The sequence below is a fragment of the Dermacentor albipictus genome, chromosome 3, assembly GCF_038994185.2.
Source record: "Dermacentor albipictus isolate Rhodes 1998 colony chromosome 3, USDA_Dalb.pri_finalv2, whole genome shotgun sequence".
Classification (NCBI taxonomy): domain Eukaryota; kingdom Metazoa; phylum Arthropoda; class Arachnida; order Ixodida; family Ixodidae; genus Dermacentor; species Dermacentor albipictus.
The window spans coordinates 71,988,245-72,007,198 of NC_091823.1; the positions used below are offsets into that span (position 1 = coordinate 71,988,245).

An 18,954-nucleotide genomic window follows, 5' to 3' on the forward strand; every position below is an offset into this window, starting at 1 on the left:
ACAAGTAGAACATCCGGCTAATCCACGGGTGCCTTATTCAAGTTGCCCAATCGGACACATTTTCGATTTGTTAGTGAGAACCGGCACTGAGGCAAGGCAGAAAATTACCTGTATTTCTACCTACAACAAATTACAAGGTGAGAGGCAAAGAACACTTCTCAAACAAAGATAAACAATAACGTAAAATAATAGTAATGCAAAAGCTTTGTCGCCGCCATTTCCTGAGAAGCAGGGAGGTGTTGGCGGATCGAGCATTGGGACAACCGTTGCTTGAAACACATTGCATTTGCGCACGCTCATGGCGCTTCTATTTTGTGTAAATGCGTATTCATGCTGGCCATTGACAGCGGTTGCAGGATTGACCGCAAGAAGTGGCGACCAACAAGAGACTCGCGCCGATCGTTGTTGAAACCGGCAAGCGCGAACTGCGAGCCGTCATAGCCGGCCGTTGCAGAGCGAAAAATTCTGGGAATGTATGTCCTGCGCTTCTGGTTTCACATCGAACGACTTGTCTCCGGAACCAATTAGGAGCTGGTAACTGGTCGCCGGTGGTTGTCCGCCATCAATGTCTGCGTCGCCTTCGCCCCATTCTGTTTTTAAGGCGAATATTTCTTTGCAATTTCCCGTATATGGCGATCGGCTCATTAGCCTTGGACGGGATCCGATTTTTTTTTTGTCTTCCAGTAAATCTTGTGTTCTTCTAGTTAACATGGGAGACCGTCATCTTTGAGCACTAAATGTGCCAGCCGTGCTCAAAAGTGGGAAGCGGGCTCGGGATCGGAAGCACCGCCTGTGGCAAGGAAATAGCGCAAATGTGACATCAACTGAAGAAGGATCCGACACACGCGCGTGTATCGCCCCCTTCCTCACAGCCCGTGTTTTATTTGGTATATTTTCTCGCAGCACGAGACACCAACAAGGGCAAATTCCTCCCATGCGGAAGCACTGGTTCGTCTAAGGACGTTTGGTTGTTTACCCTGGGGATTTCGCGTGAGAGCTTTCCGCAATGAAGGACGGGAAGTCCAAGACAAAGGGCCACATTGTCGTGATGCGCGGTTTCAATCGCGGCGCAAGACACCGTCCGAGTGTATACTCAGCAAAAAAAAAAAAAAAAAAAAAAAAAAATTTGCCCGGCCACGGCGGCCGCATTTCGATGGGGGCGAAATGCGAAAACACCTGTGTACTTAGATTTAGGTGCACGTTAAAGAACTCCAGGTGGTCGAAATTTCCGGAGTCCTCCACTACGGCGTGCCTCATAATCAGAAAGTGGTTTTGGCACCTAAAACCCCATAATTTAATTAAAAAAATATTTGACACGTGGCTGATAGGTGACGGTGCGTGGTTAATAGCCCGGTGGAGCAATCGGCTTCCGATGGGAAAAAGGAAGGCTATGTGTAGAATGCTCAAGAAGAGGAAAAAGACGCTAATTGCAATCTACGAGTGGAACGCCATGTGCCTAAGGGCATCGATAAGTGGCCCGATTCTTCCTTGCTGCCCTTTGACTGCTTATGTAACTGCAGCTAGATTTCGCAGGAGTATCATTATACAGTCAATATCAGGCTCCGCAATTACTAACTCTGTGGATTACGGACATCTCCTGCACCCTTGGAACAGAAATTTTTGCCGAACACGGAAAATGGAAGTGTCCATCACGAAGCTGCGCTGCCGTATACCTGCATTGAACTTCTACCTCCACAGGTCTGGTCTGGTCCCCTCACCATTATGCTTATTCTGTGGCGAAGCGGAGACAATCGATCATTTTTTGTTGTCTTGCAGACGTTTTTCTATTATAAGAAAACGACTACTCGAAATCCCGCTTCGCTCTATTGGTCTGACTTTATCAGTGCCTGTGATCCTATCTTTTGGAGCCTCCATTGTTGGGTTCAGCCACAGAAACGTTTGCTTGGCGATCCAAAATTACCTCATCGAAACTAATCGATTTCCATGTTAGATTGATCGTTCTCCCTCCCAACCATAGCTTTCTTTTATTTCTTATCTTTTATAATTATTATTGTTATTATTATTATTATCTTATACCCGGTTTTCATCTGATTATTTCCTTTTTTCTCCAAACACAAAACGCTTCCTTTTAAACTCACACGCCCAAATTGTTAACTCCCTTGTTATTATTATTATTTTAGGCACGTAATTAAACCGCCCGATTCTTGGCCAATCCCCCACTGTGGGTATGTGCCACTGCCACTCAGGACAACAACAACAACAACAAGTGCAAGGGCCGTATACACCAGCGTGATGAGGATGCCTCGCATTCCGCGCATGCCCTTGCTCACGCTCGGACTCCTCCCACGTCCGCCGTTGTGTCAAGTCGGTCATTGGACCTGCCGGCGTGGCTCGCTCGACAAGGGCGGCAGACAGCGGAAGCCCGCCGCCGCTGGCCTCCGCCCGCCGGCCAAAAAGTGAGCGCGGTGGACAGCCGACGCCGCCGACGCTTTCGGAGCCTTCGCCGGTGCCGAGGAAAGAAGGTCGCCGTGAACCGGTTTATCGCAGGCACGACCGGTCTCGTTCCTTGACGGCGGTCACACACGAGGCGCTCGCCGCCGTCGCTGCCCACCGTGCACTCGCCCACCGAAGCCGAAGAACTTTTCGAAGACACGCGCCTAACTTTCTCCCGAGAGAGCAGCTGTTTGGCGCGAAGGGAAGCGAAGCCGAGTTCCTGCGGACCGTCGGGTGTGCGCCTGCGTGTGTGAAAGGAAAAATCATATCGAGCAAACATGAAGAATTTAGGCACCGCGTCCGCCAGCAGCTGCATTTGTGAAGCGTCCAACGACCGGCCTACTTGTAGAAGACGGAAAGTGAGATGAACGGCTACCGTGGCAGACCAAGAGCTCATTCACGATATCATCTGTGGGATGTGGCTAATTGCGTGATACAGCATGGAGCGTGTTTTGCAGTGAATCATCGGATTTGTGCTAGTTACGACGCTTTCGCCGACGACACCGACGCCTTATCGCCGTTTTCACAGGATACGCAAATGAGCGGTGTTCAATCCAATCGCTCGAGTTGCATGTCTACGCTTGCAAGCGTGGGATCGAAGGAAGTGCAACCGAGCGCCAACAGTTTATGTTTACGAGTGTGATAGACAGTGTGATGGCGCGATTCGTCAGGTGCACCTGCGATAGGAACTCGCCGCGACACTCCTGAACGACTAGTCTTGGAAACGTGTTCAGCGCACCACCAAAGATGCAGTCGATAGCGGCTCGCCTGGTTGTCTACTCCCTCTTTGTGCTGGGCGTGTTTGTGATAATCTGGTGCAATCTCTCGGGCGTTCCGCCCCCGAAGTACAGACACCAAACGTCGAACTTGTCGCCGCTGTCCACGATCGCGCCTCTTGTCGCACCGGTGGAAACCACCACCGACGCGGCCTCGGCGGCTTGCGAGGCCTCACGGACTTCCGCTCCACACGGGAAGGTGGACGTAGTGTTCGTGGCCAAGTGGGCGTATCGAAACATGAAAGTGACGAGAACCATGAGCCACTGCCTGAAGAGCATGCTGGCTCGCACGAAGAGTTCGGTTCGCTTCCACGTGCTGGCCGACCCTCAAAGTTACATGAGACTCAGCCGCACGCTTGGCAGTGTCCAAAATGAATCGAAGAGAAAGTTTCAGGTGAGAGTGTTTATCAGCTTTAAATGTTAAGAGGGATAGTTAGAAGCCTCTGTTAAATTTTGCGTGCCCAAATCGTCATTGCACTCTGCGGAGGCATAAAGCTCACTATATAGCTTTAGCAACCCTTAAATATCGCAGCATTTCAGAAAATATCTTCCATTTGTAAGCTACTGGAGAGTTGCACATCATGTAAAATAGAATTAGAATTTATAATTTTTAAGAATCTGAGGCAGTACTAATTTGCGTAATTAAGCGCTGAAGATGGAGTAACAGCAGGCTGGGAGCTGACAAAATTCGTAACGCTATCAAACAATCAAGAACGGCTATGGTGAACTATTTTAAGTTTGCCATGCGATAAGGTGTAGTCACTGCCTCCCCAAAAGCACCAACCTCTCCTTCAAGTTAAAATTATGACATTGCAAGAAGTTTGGGCGAATGAAAGCTTGGCGATACTATTGTTTGAAACTTAGCATTGTTCAAGGATATACGCAGTGCTTACACAATATTTTCGCGTTATACGTTCCCGCGCGTTCGTTCAAAAGCGGCATACATATGTTTAGAGCTTTGTGTCACTTATTGGGATGAAAAGTTAGCTCAATGTTCTTTTATTGTCACGCTGACATTTGTGAAATGTTCGCGCTTGGTTTCGTGTCGACTCTGTCATAGATCCTGTAGGAGTTTTGTCTCCCTCAGCCCTGCAATGGCTCCATCTTTAGAGCTTATTTATGTCAATTATGGGCTGTCTTATATTCTTGAAAATTTGCTGCTCCTCTCTTCAGGCCTCTGTATATCTATATATTTTTTCTATTCACCTTGAAGCTGGCAAAATCAGCGTTACCTTACATTACGTATGTTTCTATTCATCCAGATTCCTAGTAGTTTACTGCTTACCGCAGTAGAATGCTCCCGTACCAAGCTCAATTGTGATGCATGCGTGCGAGCCTATGGTTCTCGAGCTTTACATTAGAATATACACAGTTTCGGATGTGCAGGCAATCACCACTGGACTCTATTTCCTTGTTTGTCTTTATTGGATACCTTTACGGTTACGTTTCACCAGAAAATTGCCTTTAAAGCTTCGTAAGTCCACAGGGTGCTAATTTGTTTCATTTACTGCATTTTCTATATGTGTATTAGGGCCTCTCTCTGAGCTAAATATACTCGTGTATCGCCAGGCCATAAAACTTAGCAAATTAGCAAGCAGACGAAATAGCCCCTTTGCACTGAAGACACTATAGGCAAGTTCTTTTATAAGCAGCTATTTTCGGGCACAGTATGTTGCTCAATAAAACCAATGGTATTGATAACATAACGATCAACCAATGTTAATATCAACAAGTTTTCCGTTTTTTTTTCTGAGGGTGCGATCTTTTGGTGTTTTTTTAATGACAAATATGCTTCTTGGTGCAATGATTCTGGCCATATCACTCACCTGTGACTTCCTATCCAAACGCAGTTCTTCCTGTACAACGTAACTGCCGTGGAAGCGAGCAACAGGGATGTGATCGAGCTCATGCGACTGCTCTTTTTCACCAAAGATGTCGGCCGGTACAACGACGACATGTTCTTCATCACCGAGATCTTTCACCGAGTGTTCGACCTGGAGCGCATTCTGTTCATCGACCTCGACCTCAAGTTCGAAGAGGACGTCGCGAAGCTGTACGGGCACTTCGACTGCTTCGACAACGAGACACTGATCGGCATTGGCCACGACTTGCAGCCGCAGTATCGCGTCGACTTTCAGTCGTACATCGACGCGCATCCCGGTACCGACGTGGGCATGCCGAGGCCCGGTAAGCAGGGGTTCAACACGGGCGTCATGCTCATGGACCTGGCCGCGATGCGCTCGTCCAAGCTTTACAATGAGCTGCTCACCTACGAAAAGCTGGCACCAATCTGCGTGAAGTACGGCTTCAATGGGTCGCTGGGACACCAGGACTTCTTCACGCTCATTGGGATGGAGTACCCGGAGTTGTTCTTCGTGCTGGATTGCACGTGGAACCGGCAGCTGGACACCGGTTGGGCCCACACCGTGAACGAGACGGTGTTCGACGCCTACCACAGGTGTCCCGGAAAGGTGCGCATCTATCACGCCAATGGAGGTGCCAGGATGCCCATTCCGGGCACTGAAGGCTGGTCGGAGAAAAAAATCTCCAGGAGAAAGAAAATCCCTTTGCACCTGTACCCAAGTTTCCCAAGCTACACAACTCCAGAGAGCCGCGAGTAAATACAGGGCTTATGTGTGCTTTGTGTGACACAACTTTCCAGTGCTGCAGTGTCACAGGATAGCAACCCACCTAGCAGGGGCTAGTCTAAACACAAACGTCTTTCTATGGCGTTGCCTTCGTGTAACCGCAAGGTTTTGAGCGAACGCAGAGTGACGCCTGTTCCTATTGAGAGTATGAAGGACGCTGAGCAGGACCTGAAAAAAAAAGTGTCAAGAGCGCTCCCTGCCAACAACTGACTTGCTTTACGCAAGTGCTCTATTCATATTTTATTCACAGCACTGCGTATGCACATGCTAATAAATCTATATATTAATGGTGCCTCTGGGACCATTGAAAAAAAGAAAAGGGCACGTTACTGAGTCCTGTATCAAGGAGGCTACCTGTAGTTGATTGTGAGATGTTATCGAAACAATCTGCGTGTGTGATTTTAGAACTCCGCTGTGCGCATTTAGAAGCATCACGGACATTTCAAACAGTGTATTGTACAGTCGTTACGATGAATTTTTCATTGCACGTCAAGCCGAGCCACTGCGACGTTCTTTTTAACGTTGTAGGCTTTTGGAAAGTAGCGTACAAATATTGAGCGAAGATCTTCATGGATACTGCAAATGTAAGTCTGTGTTCATGCAGGACAAAAAATATCTGTGTAGCTGTACTGCTCTGGGCATTAAAGGAGAACTAGACACAATGAGCCACGTGCACGTGCTATAAGGGTTGAAGAAAAAAAAAAAACTAGGCATAACAGGTCGAACATTTAGATGGATCGCAGTGTTATTTAAGGGACAGGAAATTATTAATAAAAACGGTTGATGGTTAAAACAAGGAGCAACAAATGAGCCAAGGTGTTCCACAAGAAAGTGCACTCAGTCCATTTCTTTTTAATTGTGTAATGGCTGAATTGCCCGATATCTTGGCTACTTCTTTGCATTATTCTGTTTACGCAGACGACTTGTGCATAAGGGCATCTGGTCTCAGTGCTCAAATCATTCAGCCGGACATACTAGAGGGCGTAAACATTGTTAACGAGTTCTTAAAAAGCAGAGGCAGGAGATTATCAAATGAAAAAAAAATCTGCTGATATTCCTTTTACCAAAACATACGTGAAAGAGTTTCGGTTAGAGCTAGACTCTAAGTGATTGGAGCTTGTACGACAGCCTAAGCTTCTGGCCGCTGTTCTTGGCAGGTGGCTGTTATGGGTTCCGCACGTATAAGCACTAGAACAGAAAGGGAAGTCTTTCATTAAAGTTGTTCGTCGTTTTTGCAGGGATTGGGTGGGGCGTTACAACATAAGCCTTATTTCGCGTTTACGTCGCAGTTATGAGACAAAAGGATAGCATATTGTGCTCCTTTGTTTCTTGGGTGATTTCACACCCTGGAAGATATTCTTCAACGTCTGCTCACAAGAAACCCACAAAAACTGGGAGTAACTCGGGCATCTGCCGGCGCGGTGGCTATTGCCGAGTTTCCCCAGCCGCTTTTAAAGAGGCTGAGAGACGTATAAAGAAGTCTCCACTATTTTCGTTTGGCAAATGAACATGCCAATCATCATCTTTGTCAAATCATTCAAGTTGGAAACGGTGCCCGCTTGAATGCTATAATCGTACAGTGCCGAAACGTTCTGCCTGTTCATGAGTACTGGCCAACAAACGTTTTGCATTCCTCCACGCTTACTCCCATTTCCGAAAATCGTCACTTCCATTCAAGGTCTAACTCGCAAGTGGGACATACCCGTGATTGCAGTCAAACAGTTTACCTCAACACGTCGCTGCTACATACAGGGACCATATTCAAGTCTGCGCAGACGGATCTTGTAAGAATTGGAGCTCTATATTGGCGTTCTCTATAACGGCATACCACGAGCGAAGAACGTTTAGTCAGTGTCACTTTCCAGCTACAACGGTAGAGTTCTACGCCATATTTCCCGCATTATAATTCATTTTTTCACACTCGGGATCTTCTCGATGGGTAACTCTGAGCTATTCGCAAGCTTCACTGCTGTGTACAGAGGAAATCATCATAGCGAATGTAAACAGTACAATAATATACGAAATACAAAAGGACTACGCTGCAAATGAGGGTTTTCTCCCGGATATTATATTCCAGTGGATACTAAGCCATTGCGAAATTACAGCGAACGTCACTGCAAATGACACTGCGCGTAAAGCTCAACAAAACGCAGCGCTATCGCTACTACGCCTAGCGGCGAGTGATGTGTATTGTCCTTTAAGCGAGATTCGTGGTCAAATTTCCACAAAGACTTGGCTCATGTATAGTGCGGAAAGCTCTAGATTATATGCGACAGAACCTAACATGCAATTCGCAACATCTGATGAAACCCATGAACCCCATGAAAACCAGCTGCTCAATAGAAACAGCAATTCATAGACTTCGGGTTTGCGCGGCCTATACTTGACGTATCTTGTAAGAGATACAAAAAAGCCAGTGTGGAGGCTGAATAAAACAAGACCATCTGCTGTTACACTGCAAAAATTATGATACCGTAAGAGGCGTTTTGCTTTTTTGCTAAGACATCTGCTCTGAGTAGGAGCCCACTATCACTGGATAAAATCCTTGGTGCATGAACATCAGAACACTTGCAACACAATGCAGCACGCTCATTAGTATAATTTCTTGAAGAATTGGGAATATCTAAAACTTACCAAATTTTATAACTAACTTTGGTCACCACGCTGTATTTGTCGAAGTAATTCATTTCTTTTACAGTTTTCATGTATACGTGTTTCTCGTATTCACTCACAATATCGTGTTCCTGTGGTTCTCTTATGTGTTTGTGTATGCACTGTGTTTTCCACCAGCAGGGGCCGTCGTGTGTTCGTCAACATGGGCAGTGGAATGCTTGTGAACTGCTGAGAAACAGTTATGTATTTGTGAACTTTAGAGCTGTTGTCACTATACTCCTTCCTCAATTTTTTTTTGTTTGACGCTTTTTTCGCGCTCATCTATGGATTAAGCGCAATAAAGCAGCCGCCACCGTCTGACCGGCACCAACATCTCCTTGCAGAAATTTAATAATAAAGAAAATATCTGTCACGCAAGCAACAGTGCTTGCGGTGTGCGCATTGAAAAAGTCGGTACATGAAACGACGGTCAACGAAAAGCAGTAAACCAACTGTGGTATAGTTTGCTCCTTCTTCAAGGCCGAAAAAAAGACAGCTATTCCACTCTATGAAGATGGAATGGCAGCGCAAGCTGATGACAGTCAAAGCTCTCAAACGAAAAACAAAGTGCTTTCGCTGCCATTCCATCTTCACGGAGTGGAATAGCTGTCTTTCTTCCAGCCTTGAAGAAAGCCGACTGTCATCAGCTTTCTTCACGACAAAAAGACAGTCAGCTTTCTTCACTACTAAAAAGTCTTAAAGAAGTCAGCTGACGAAGTGGCAGCGAAAGCTGACGACAGTCAAAGCTCTCAAACGAAAAGCAAAATGTGTTCGCTGCCGGTCCATCTTCACAGAGTGAAATGGTTGTCATTTTTTGTGTTGCGCAAGTCTGGCGTCGTTGCTTGTTCGGAGGCGCCCGGGCTCGCGATTGTCGTTTTCGTTCAACATCGCGGGAACGTCGGCGGTTGTTTCGCGCCGGCGCCGTTCACATTCTCGTTGCTGTTCTCTCCGGCGCTCCTCGTACGCATTTTGTTCTTCGGGTGTTCAAACTATACGTGTCCGCCCCATCGATAACGCAGCTGTCTTTAGCGCCGATACCTCTCCTGCTTATATACTGCGATAACCTTGACGTCACGCTATTGTTCACGGCGAGCGTTCTAATATGTTCCGCATTTTGACATCTGCGCCGCCGCACTGTACCCGCATGGGTTTGTTAGAAATCACTGAGGCCGTTTCTTTTGCCGGATGCCGAAGAAACTACGGAAGGTTAGTCCTATATACAGCTTTCATTGTGAAAAAAAAAGAGAGGGAAAATTCGCTTTGAGCCTTGATTTTTTTCGATAGATCGATGCACAAGGCTCTTACAACACCTGTAGGCTGTTGCGATTTCATTGAAAACGCTGCAAATACGATTATCAGCAGAATTCTTTTATTTCACATCTCTGAATAGTCGAAAATTCTGTACATGGTGTGGAAGCAACACAGACAAACTGTAAGAGAAGCTATGGGACTCCACACCTTGACACAGTGATCGCGGCGTCCAAGTTTTCCCATCAGGTAAGCAACGACAAAAGTCACAACAAAATAATGTTTCGCCCCAACCAACTTGTGCCTCGCAGCCCGAGCTTACGGCTAAGAAAACGGCACATAAGAAATATAAGCCAAAACCGCAGACTAGTATTTGGTGTGATAACTGACAAACTTTTTGAGCCAATCCATCTCGCTCAAGGGCCCATCCGTCAGCCGCAGAAGGGCGTGGCGCGAATAATTTGGCGCGAATCATTCAAACTTCCGCTATCTTGATTTTTTTTTGTGTTAGTCTCTGTCGAAGCAAAGCGGAATGGGGCCTCCATGCCTCCAAACTTTTTCTGGCAGCTGCCAACAAATAGGCAACGTGCAAAGTTAATTGATCACACTAGCCACAAAGCCTGCATCGACGGGGTTTAGCTAATCTGGTACTTTCACTTACTTGCGCTCCAAGACCAAAAAAGGGAAAAAAAAGAAAAAGCGAAAGCTTGCGCTTCTTAAACTTTCTCAAAGCTGCCGGCGACTGTGCATATAGATGACTACTTAATAAATGCGCACGCAATACTATAACGGAGTGTGATAGTGATAGTCTCTTTTGATAATAACGCATTAACAATAACATTTCGGGTTATTATGCTTCTCCAACAAGCGTGGCATCGAAGGAAAACAATAAGAACTACAGGGGTGTTTTTGTGAGGGTCGCTCCCAGGTGTGGGCCGGATAGTGACAACTGCAGCAGGTTTTTACGTCTTTGATCATCATCACCAAAACAGGACTGAATTGAAAGTACCCGTAGCTTGAACTTTGCCTTCTCTAAAGCACGCCCCACAAGTCCTCCGGTAGGCCGTTTCAGTTCTAGAATCGGGCATTCAGATGCAGTCTCTATCGTTGCAGTGAATAGATCTGGCCGATATTCTTGCAGTAAACGCATGCATTGAAGATAAGCTCCCTACATTTTCAAAAGAACAGTAATACGTGCAAATTAACGGATCGGTGAGTGAAATGGCGCGGCAATACGAAGAGAAACGGCTTGGAGCGCACGTCGAGACCTTGTGTTTACGTATTTAAATTTTAGACAGTACTCCTTCCGCGCTTTTAACCATTCGCGCCACTGGTATTTGTAATAACTCCGGACTGCCCGAAAAGACAAAACAAGCAAGCAAATAAACAAACAAGCAAAAACAAGTATTTCAGGACTGCAGGATCTCGCGTCTTAGCTTCGAGCCCGACTTTCGGTCACTTTCCGCCCCAATAATTTGAGAAGCGTCCGGAGTGCCTGCGAAGCAATTTTTAGTCACCGTTTCGCAAACTCGCGCGTTTACAGCACTATAGGGTGTGCAAAAATGCTATTCGAACGAGCTACGTAGACCTCATCGCATTAACTGGTTCGCTGTTTCAGACAGCCGAAGGGGAGCTCCTTGGGGCGCTTGTGATCGCCTGTGCGAGGAACCTACTTGCCCCGAAACGCGACAGCACGTCCCCGACAGACGGAGCTCGTCTACGATGCCCAATGGCCACGTGACACCGTTGTACTATGTCAGATGCAGAACACGTACGAGCACGTGAGGGTGCGTTGGAGGGTGGGGGCTGGACAAGTACTCCGCTGATCCAGTAACCACAGAAAGAAAAGGAAATGATGAGGACAAGATGACGTGAAAAATAAACGAAGAAAGCCGAATGGGCCTATAGGAACAGCGGCGTGAGAAAATAATCTGCGGTTGCCTAAAGGCTACGCTAATACCGCGAGATACCATAATCCGTTTCTTTTTTCTTTTGCTTGCATAGAAGGAAAGTCTGGCGCAGAACAGAACAAAAAAAGTAGTACCTCTTTTCTCACTCTGCATACTTAGGCGAATGGAAAAGGGAAGGTACTGATGGAATGGACGAGAAACAGTTTCATGAACGGTGGCAAGCTATATCGCTGCTGCTCGAAGCGTACAAAGAAGCTACAATAAGACACGGCAGTCCTCCGGCCTGCCCTGGCACACCGCCTTCCCGAACAAGTTCTTGATCCATGTTAATGACGAACTGTTTGAGTGCTCTCGGAGAACCTTGGTCGTCGCTTAAGCCACTACCTAAGAAAAGGCATCACGTCGCTCGTGGTCATTAAGTTGCAAGGAGGCGACGCGTTAAACCGCGTGATCTTTACCTTGCGGAAACGAGTATGTACGTGATCGATAAAAATACCTGTTCTAAGAGAAGAGCGCCGTATGTCTGGATCTATTTGCGCAGTTTCAACTGGCGAGCTATCGATGGGCAGATTTCCCAACTACGAGTAAGCACTGTATGTATACCCTCCGCCCAACACCGCCGCACGGGGGCGTGAGGGCTGCATGTTACTGGGAAGTACGTTGCACCAGCAATGACGCTACACTACTAGTAACTTTGTGCCAGTGAAACGCGCTTAAGCGCGCAAGGATCGTATGGAATTAAGTGCATAGGATCTGAAGCCTAGTTATGGGTTAGCAGTCGTCAACAAACAAGTGGCAAACGGGCAAAGAAAGCTGTGGCACTTCATTTTATCGGCGCTAGGAAAAGTTTCAAATATGAACTCCCAAAAAAGATTATAGCTAAGTTATCTCTCTTGCGCTTTGGTAAGTCTGTGCAGCCGTTGCGTATTTTGCTTTTTACGAGGGAGTGTGACAAAAGAGTGGAGATCTTCAGGAAACATTTAGTCAAGTGCGTTACTTGAGTGTTCAGTAACCTAAGTTCACTATGCTGAAGATTCAGTCGCTATATGTTCAAATAGTTCGGTCTTAAATATGAGTGCTTATTTTGCAGTCGTAAGTCATCGCACCTATAGAAAAAAATATAGTCCCGAACTAAGCTCGTGTTAGGCGAAGCTCGACTTTCTAGCATACTTATACACTGCAGAATCGCATCGTCCTAATTTGTTATACGCTCTTAACTACTGTATAACCTCAAGCGTTCACTGACCCTCGGAGCTCGCTTGGGAGGTTAATTATTTGCTCGCTTATTTGTTCAAGCGTTAAAGCTACATGCCGGACGCACAAAATTGGAGCTTCCACTCACGCATCCCCTGCTTTTTCAAGCCACCTGACAGTTACTACTACTATCGATTGCTAACTCGCCGAGTTTATCAACTGCGGTCTACGAAGCTGGATAGAAATGGTGTCGTGAAGCTCTGTACAAAGCTGGATGAAACGGCGCTATGTTTTGACTACGTCAAACTGTCCACGCTTCTCCTGAAGGAACTCAAGCGCCCGAGTCCTTTCAGTGCGATTCGTGCCTCATGTGTCTGTGAGGAAGGGAATTTGTCCTACGACTGCAGTTGTACAGAAGCTCGGGCATGTCTGATATATAATTCATCGGTCGCACCCGGGCGGGGATGCTGGCCTTCGGGCAGCGGTTCGCATCTGTTGATCGCGACTTCGTTTACTTTGCGAGGGCAGTGAGCTAAATAACGCGCTGGTCGCGGCTCATCGCTCAGCAAGGATAATGTGATCAGTCCAGCATTCTGCGCCAAAGTGTGAGTGTGAATACAACGAACTACGCATGTGGCGGGCTTTTTTGAATGCGGGATATGTCTTGAAGCCTTATCGAGATTGAAAAAAAAAAATATTGTTCGCGTTATACAAATTGCTGACTACAAGTTCTTTTTTCTTGCCGATAAGGCAATTATCGGCGTCGAACAATGGCATGTAAAACACAATAGCCACAATAACAGCAACATTTTTGCAGATGTGCTGCGAAACCTATTAATTTCTAGACGTGTGCGAATAATGGTAACATTAATATAACGAATCGGATATTGTCCCATCGTCTCGCTTTTCGAATCGAATAGTGAGTACACGATTCGAATAGTGAGTGTTCGATACGGTACTCGGATCACATAGTAAATATTCGGCGTGTTGTATATACAACTAGTGTTGCTCACGTAAAAAAAATGCTTCAGGGCATCCTTGTAGCTGATACAGCCTTTTGGAAAATGATAAACGAACACAAATACATTGTTTCAAAACAATCTCTTGTAGACGGCCCTACAGCATATGAAAATACATAAGCTTACTCGAATACATTGCTTTAAGACCAGCATGTGGTGCAGTAAACTCGAGAAATATCTTGTGGGTATCATCACGCACACGAAGACAATCGGAAACATCGCCGCGTGCAAGGCTTTGGGAGGCAAAAAGTTGCAGTAAGCATTTTCGTCAAGAACAATAAACGCCGATTCACTGTTAAAGAAGAACATCTGGTATAGTGTGCCGAAACTCCAATGCTTTAGTATTCAGTGGGATCTGTAATTCGCTATCGTAGCACGTCAATTTAAGAGAATATCTGAGAACATGACTCCCCCTCCAATGAATGAATGAATGAATGAAAACAAACAAACAAACAAACAAACAAACAAACAAACAAACAAACAAATGAATAATAAATAAATAAATAAATAAATAAATAAGCAAGTGCACCATGCAGTACTCGTTGAACAGGACCCAGGAAGATAAAACCCCATTTGGGCAAGCCATAGAATGAACGTGGAAACCGATAAGAGAATAATTTAAAGAGGCATGCCTCTCCTACTTTCCGTTACGCCCGACAAATATAATCAGACTTTACATACATAACGAATGCGCAGTAGCTTGGTTGCTTATCCTTCTTCTTAACCGGCTCGCGCCATACAATATTGCCCTCACGTTGTCTGAAAAATGCGGGTCCTCAACGTGAGCGACAAGCTTGCGCGGGGAAGGGGGTTTGTGATCAAGTGCTCCAGAGAAAGACTGCAACATACGCGGCTACATTAGCACCGTGGCCAGACGCTGGCGTCGGAAGCATGTACCCAGCATATATTTTAGAATGAAAACGCTGAATAACATGATTGCTGAGAACGCAGTAGTGGCTGTTTTCCGAGGGAAAATAACTTTCCGTTATTTATTTTCAGTTGTAAACACCTTTCATTGTAAGAGGCAGAGCGTTGATATCAGTATGATCTCTCAGTGGGCTCCCTAATATGGTCTTGGATCATATATATTAGAATTCTCTCTCGCGCGTCAGACAAGGAAGTAAGAAGGAAGTAGTGAATTGAACCTGAGGTAAGAAGCGTACATAAAAAAAATTAGTATGTATCATTGCGGCCTACGCTAGCGTTAGACAATCGAGAAGCACGCCAGAATTCGTTCCTGATTAGTTTCTTTTTTCACGAGAGAGTGCTACTACCAGACTTCTGTGATTACACGCGTTATAGTGTCTGCCTATGCTCACAAAAGTCGTCATAAGAATTATGTTGTGTTTCAATAAATTTGTCGTCAATGGACTTTCTTAGTAGTTGAAATAGAACATCTTGAATAAAATACACAACTTTTGCAGGTGTTGTTCGTCTAATACTGTAGCCTTAGATACAGTGCTTTCCAATTGCCAGAAAGATGTAGAGTTACGTACGTTTTGTTCGTTTATGCACAAATACAGTTCATATCGTATGACACATAATGCTCTGGTGTCAACGTTGTACTGCAAACCGGATGCCACTCTGTAGATTTCTTGAAATGCCAAGAAAAAATGGTTAGGAACAGCAAAACGGTAGTTGTATCGTCTATACTTCTGTCAGCCACATTGGTGGAGAAGTACACTCTTAAACAAATGTACACCCTTTGGGTCGTATCTTGCCAAACAACGATAATCGTCATCTGTCTTGCTTGCGCTTCCTTTCTTGATAACGCTTCGCTAGATAGCTACCTTCCTGTCGAGAATGCTTTGTCATGCTGATAATGCGCATGCCGTTTGTGACTTGGAAGTACTGGGCTCGCAGCGTTAAAGAAGGAAATGTGGACAAGACAGATGACCATTATTGTTGTGTGGAAAAATACCACCCAAAGGGTGTAATTTTGTTTAAGAGTGTACGTAGTTATCGATATTTCTGGAACGATGCACGGAAAGAGGGTATCACCATCTGATATTATGCCGCAATCTGTGATGGGACTCTAGCAAGTGCTTTTAGGTACTGACATATTCGCAGTTTAGAAGTGATAAACACTCCCTCATTGTGACCAATCGCGACGCAAATATACGTATAAAAAAGGAGCAGACGAAGCTAGAACAGAGAAAGCTGTACAAATCGCCTTATGTTTTATGCTTACGACTACTATCTACGCCAGAAAACATTTCCCAAAAGAGCAACAAACATACACGATGCATAAACGCAAACTGAAGCACATGTTGCTTTCAGCTTCAAAACTTCATCGGTCCCGCTACGAACGAGAAAAGAGAGACTCCAACGGTAGCCCCGTTCACAGACAAACAGGAAAACACAGCCAACAGAGTGGCAGAAATCGCTGGGGATGCAAGTGGTCAAGTCCAATCGCGAACACAGCACATGTCAAAAAAGGAAAGTGTCGAGAGGCCGATAGTCATTCTTTTTTTTTTCTTGCTTCTTGGCTGGCGTGGCTCAAAGCTCATCAGTGTGGTTTGGCACATAGTCTTTTTCGCTTCGTCGGTTTGTCCCCACCAGCGCATATATACACAGCTATACTATGCGGCCTGTCGAGATGTCAGCAGGCTAGAAGTAGAGCACATGTTGACGTGCAGAGAATGACCAAGCAGGAGTGTCGACCTTGTAGACCGTTGACAGTTGCCATCAGGCGGTTCTGTAGGCAGGAGAGATGGCGGCTTCTGGTTGTCGCGTCGCACTACCATGTTTATTTTTTTGTTTTTAATTTTTTTTGCCCAAGCAGCAGTCACGTTAACGGGCGTGTAGGCACAAATTAAATCCCTCGACTAGGGCTCAAATAGCCCCAGTTTCCAGTGCTCTTCACTAGATGGTCGCGGGATTTCAGAAATGCCAGGAGATAAAAAGGAAATAAAAAGGACGACAGCAACCTCCCCTACCACCTCCCCTTTTTTTCTAAGATAGAGAGTTAACTGTGGGAAATTCACGATCTTAAAAACTCTGGATGCACATTTTCATACATAAGCCTGAGTACCGCACAGCCGTTTCTTGCAGCTTTGTTTCCTGATGATGCATGTGGAATTTGTGGTAGCAGCCGTTGTGACGAAGTCACCAGTTTCAGCTGTGCTAATGCGAATACGTTGAGGGATAGCATTCAGCCGCCAAATTTTTGGGATAATTTCCAGAAATTACGACAAGTTTGACAAATACTTGCCAGTCATTCATGAAGTAGACCAGCCATTGTGCACAAACTATATGCCAGGACGAAGGCTTGTTTAAACCGCCTCCAATCTAAGCCTGCAAATTTACTTATATCACCGCACCATGCGCTTAATCCTCTACTGTGCTCGATTGCGTTTCAATTCCTTTGGCATCCATTCGGTCAATATAAACATTCTTAAACTCTACTGTAAGTGCACGTTAATGTAATTTTGTATGTAATTTTGTATGTAGTTACGTTAATTACTTTAAAGGGGAGTACTTTCATTTAGAAAGATATGATAAAAAGCAAGACAAAATAGATTTCTCTACTTGAAAAGCTTGCGAGACTCGTCAAATTCATACAGTGACTTATTTTCAGGAAGATCTTATATCTTTCCTGGCAGACAGCGCGTCGAACTGTCGCGAGAACGAAACAAAGCTCTCATCGTGAGCATGAAGCCCCCTGGCGTCGCACGCCTAACGAAACCACCACTGTCTCCTGCATATCTTTTCCCCGCCCGACCATCGTCACTCCAGGCTCATTGTGCGCATAAAGAAGGGCCGTCGACGCCTGTGCGCCGCCGACGACCCCGAGACGCTCGGTCATATCCAGCCCATGTTGGCCGGCTTGCCGACGGGTTCGATCCCGTACACTCTGGTGAGAAGCGGTATGGACCCGTTGGCAGGCGACTCGTCCGAGTCCTTGAGCGCGTCCTCGTGCTCCGACGACGGCTGCACCACCACCGTGGGCAGGTGGCAGGGTTCGGTCGGGGGCGGCGGGGACGGCGGCAGGTCGTCGGCTGTCGCCGCCATGGCCAACGCGGCAGCGGTCACGTAGTCGCGAGAACCTCCGGCGCCGCCCGCGCACGCGTCCGGTTCGAGGGTGCCGTTTATAGAGTTCCTCGGGGTGGGCACTTTCGAACTGGCGCAGCTCGGGATGGGCGACAGCTTGCAGTCCGCCGCCAGCACGTTGCACGAACCGCCGCCCGCGGCGGCATCGGCTGCACCCTGGCGCTCGGCCTGCGTGGTCACATGTCGTGCCGTGGCACGGAAATGCATAGGTGCGACAAGTAGGTCATCCGCAGCAGCAGTGCGTAACCAATCGAGCGAGCAATCAAACAGTCGATCGAGGCAGGCAAGCACGCAAGACAAGCACAGCGCTCTGTTTGCGCTTCCTCATTTGGACCCACCCTGTGAGCCATCATGGAGTAAATGTCAATGCGGCTTGTCGCGTAACATTGTGCAAGATATGGTGAGTAAATTAAAAAGAAAGCATCCCAGCTCGTTACGGAACCTGGGTCGTTAAACTTAGGAACCCGAGGCTCCAAGATAGTGCGCCACCAGGAAGTGGTCGCAGTATCGTTTTAGCTAAGTTTCCCCGCGACGTAGTGGTAGCTGCGGGTCAGAAAGCGAAGTTAAGGTAAGCAATAAAAGATAGTGCGTTACATCGACGGACAGAATTAAGCGGGGAACCGATCAGGAGAAGACCCTAGGACAGTGTCATCATGGAGGAGCAATTAGTGAAGCACTTGAAAAGGGCATCGGTGTGACAGCGGTGCAGGGAACACTTTGGGTTCCCTGCACCGCTGTTCTTACGCTCGCCGTGGCTTTGTCGTTAAATTCCATTGAGAAAGTTTCACCTGAGTACTGAAGACGACATCAGAGATAATCGTCATCATGCAAGGCGACGCTGACAAGGAAACACCATCACAATAAATAAAGTTATAGTAACCCTGAAGCTCTGGAATGCAGCGATTTTCTTGCAGTCTGCAAAAACTAGACATATTACTACAGCTCGAAAAGCACGTGGCTACGGCGAATATGTGATGAGAGAGAGGATGCAGTACTATTA

The 18,954-nt window shown here is 46.4% G+C and overlaps 2 protein-coding genes across 4 annotated transcripts in view; one reads left to right on the top strand and one right to left on the bottom strand.

The window, feature by feature from the left end:
* Nucleotides 1-2,235: 2,235 nt before the first annotated feature.
* On the top strand, nucleotides 2,236-8,867 carry LOC135900656 (xyloside xylosyltransferase 1-like). The gene is made up of 2 exons (XM_065430175.1): nucleotides 2,236-3,624; nucleotides 5,081-8,867. The coding sequence occupies exons 1-2, from the start codon at nucleotides 3,202-3,204 to the stop codon at nucleotides 5,849-5,851; spliced, it is 1,194 nt and encodes a 397-aa protein (XP_065286247.1). The 5' UTR covers nucleotides 2,236-3,201; the 3' UTR covers nucleotides 5,852-8,867.
* Nucleotides 8,868-9,917: 1,050 nt separating this feature from the next.
* Nucleotides 9,918-18,954, bottom strand: part of LOC135900655 (transient receptor potential-gamma protein-like) — a 350,477-nt gene continuing 341,440 nt past the window's right edge. For all 3 annotated transcript variants that reach the window (XM_070535582.1, XM_070535581.1, XM_070535583.1), the window contains one exon: nucleotides 9,918-18,122. In XM_070535582.1, the coding sequence (XP_070391683.1) occupies nucleotides 17,706-18,122 (417 nt within the window). In that variant the 3' untranslated portion in view covers nucleotides 9,918-17,705. The remainder of the gene's footprint in view (nucleotides 18,123-18,954) is intronic.

Coding starts and splice junctions, on each gene's coding strand:
- LOC135900656 (XM_065430175.1), top strand. CDS start 3,202: ATGCAGTCGATAGCGGCTCGCCTGGTTGTCTACTCCCTCTTTGTGCTG. Junction 3,625..5,080: donor AATCGAAGAGAAAGTTTCAG/GTGAGAGTGTTT, acceptor ATCCAAACGCAG/TTCTTCCTGTACAACGTAAC.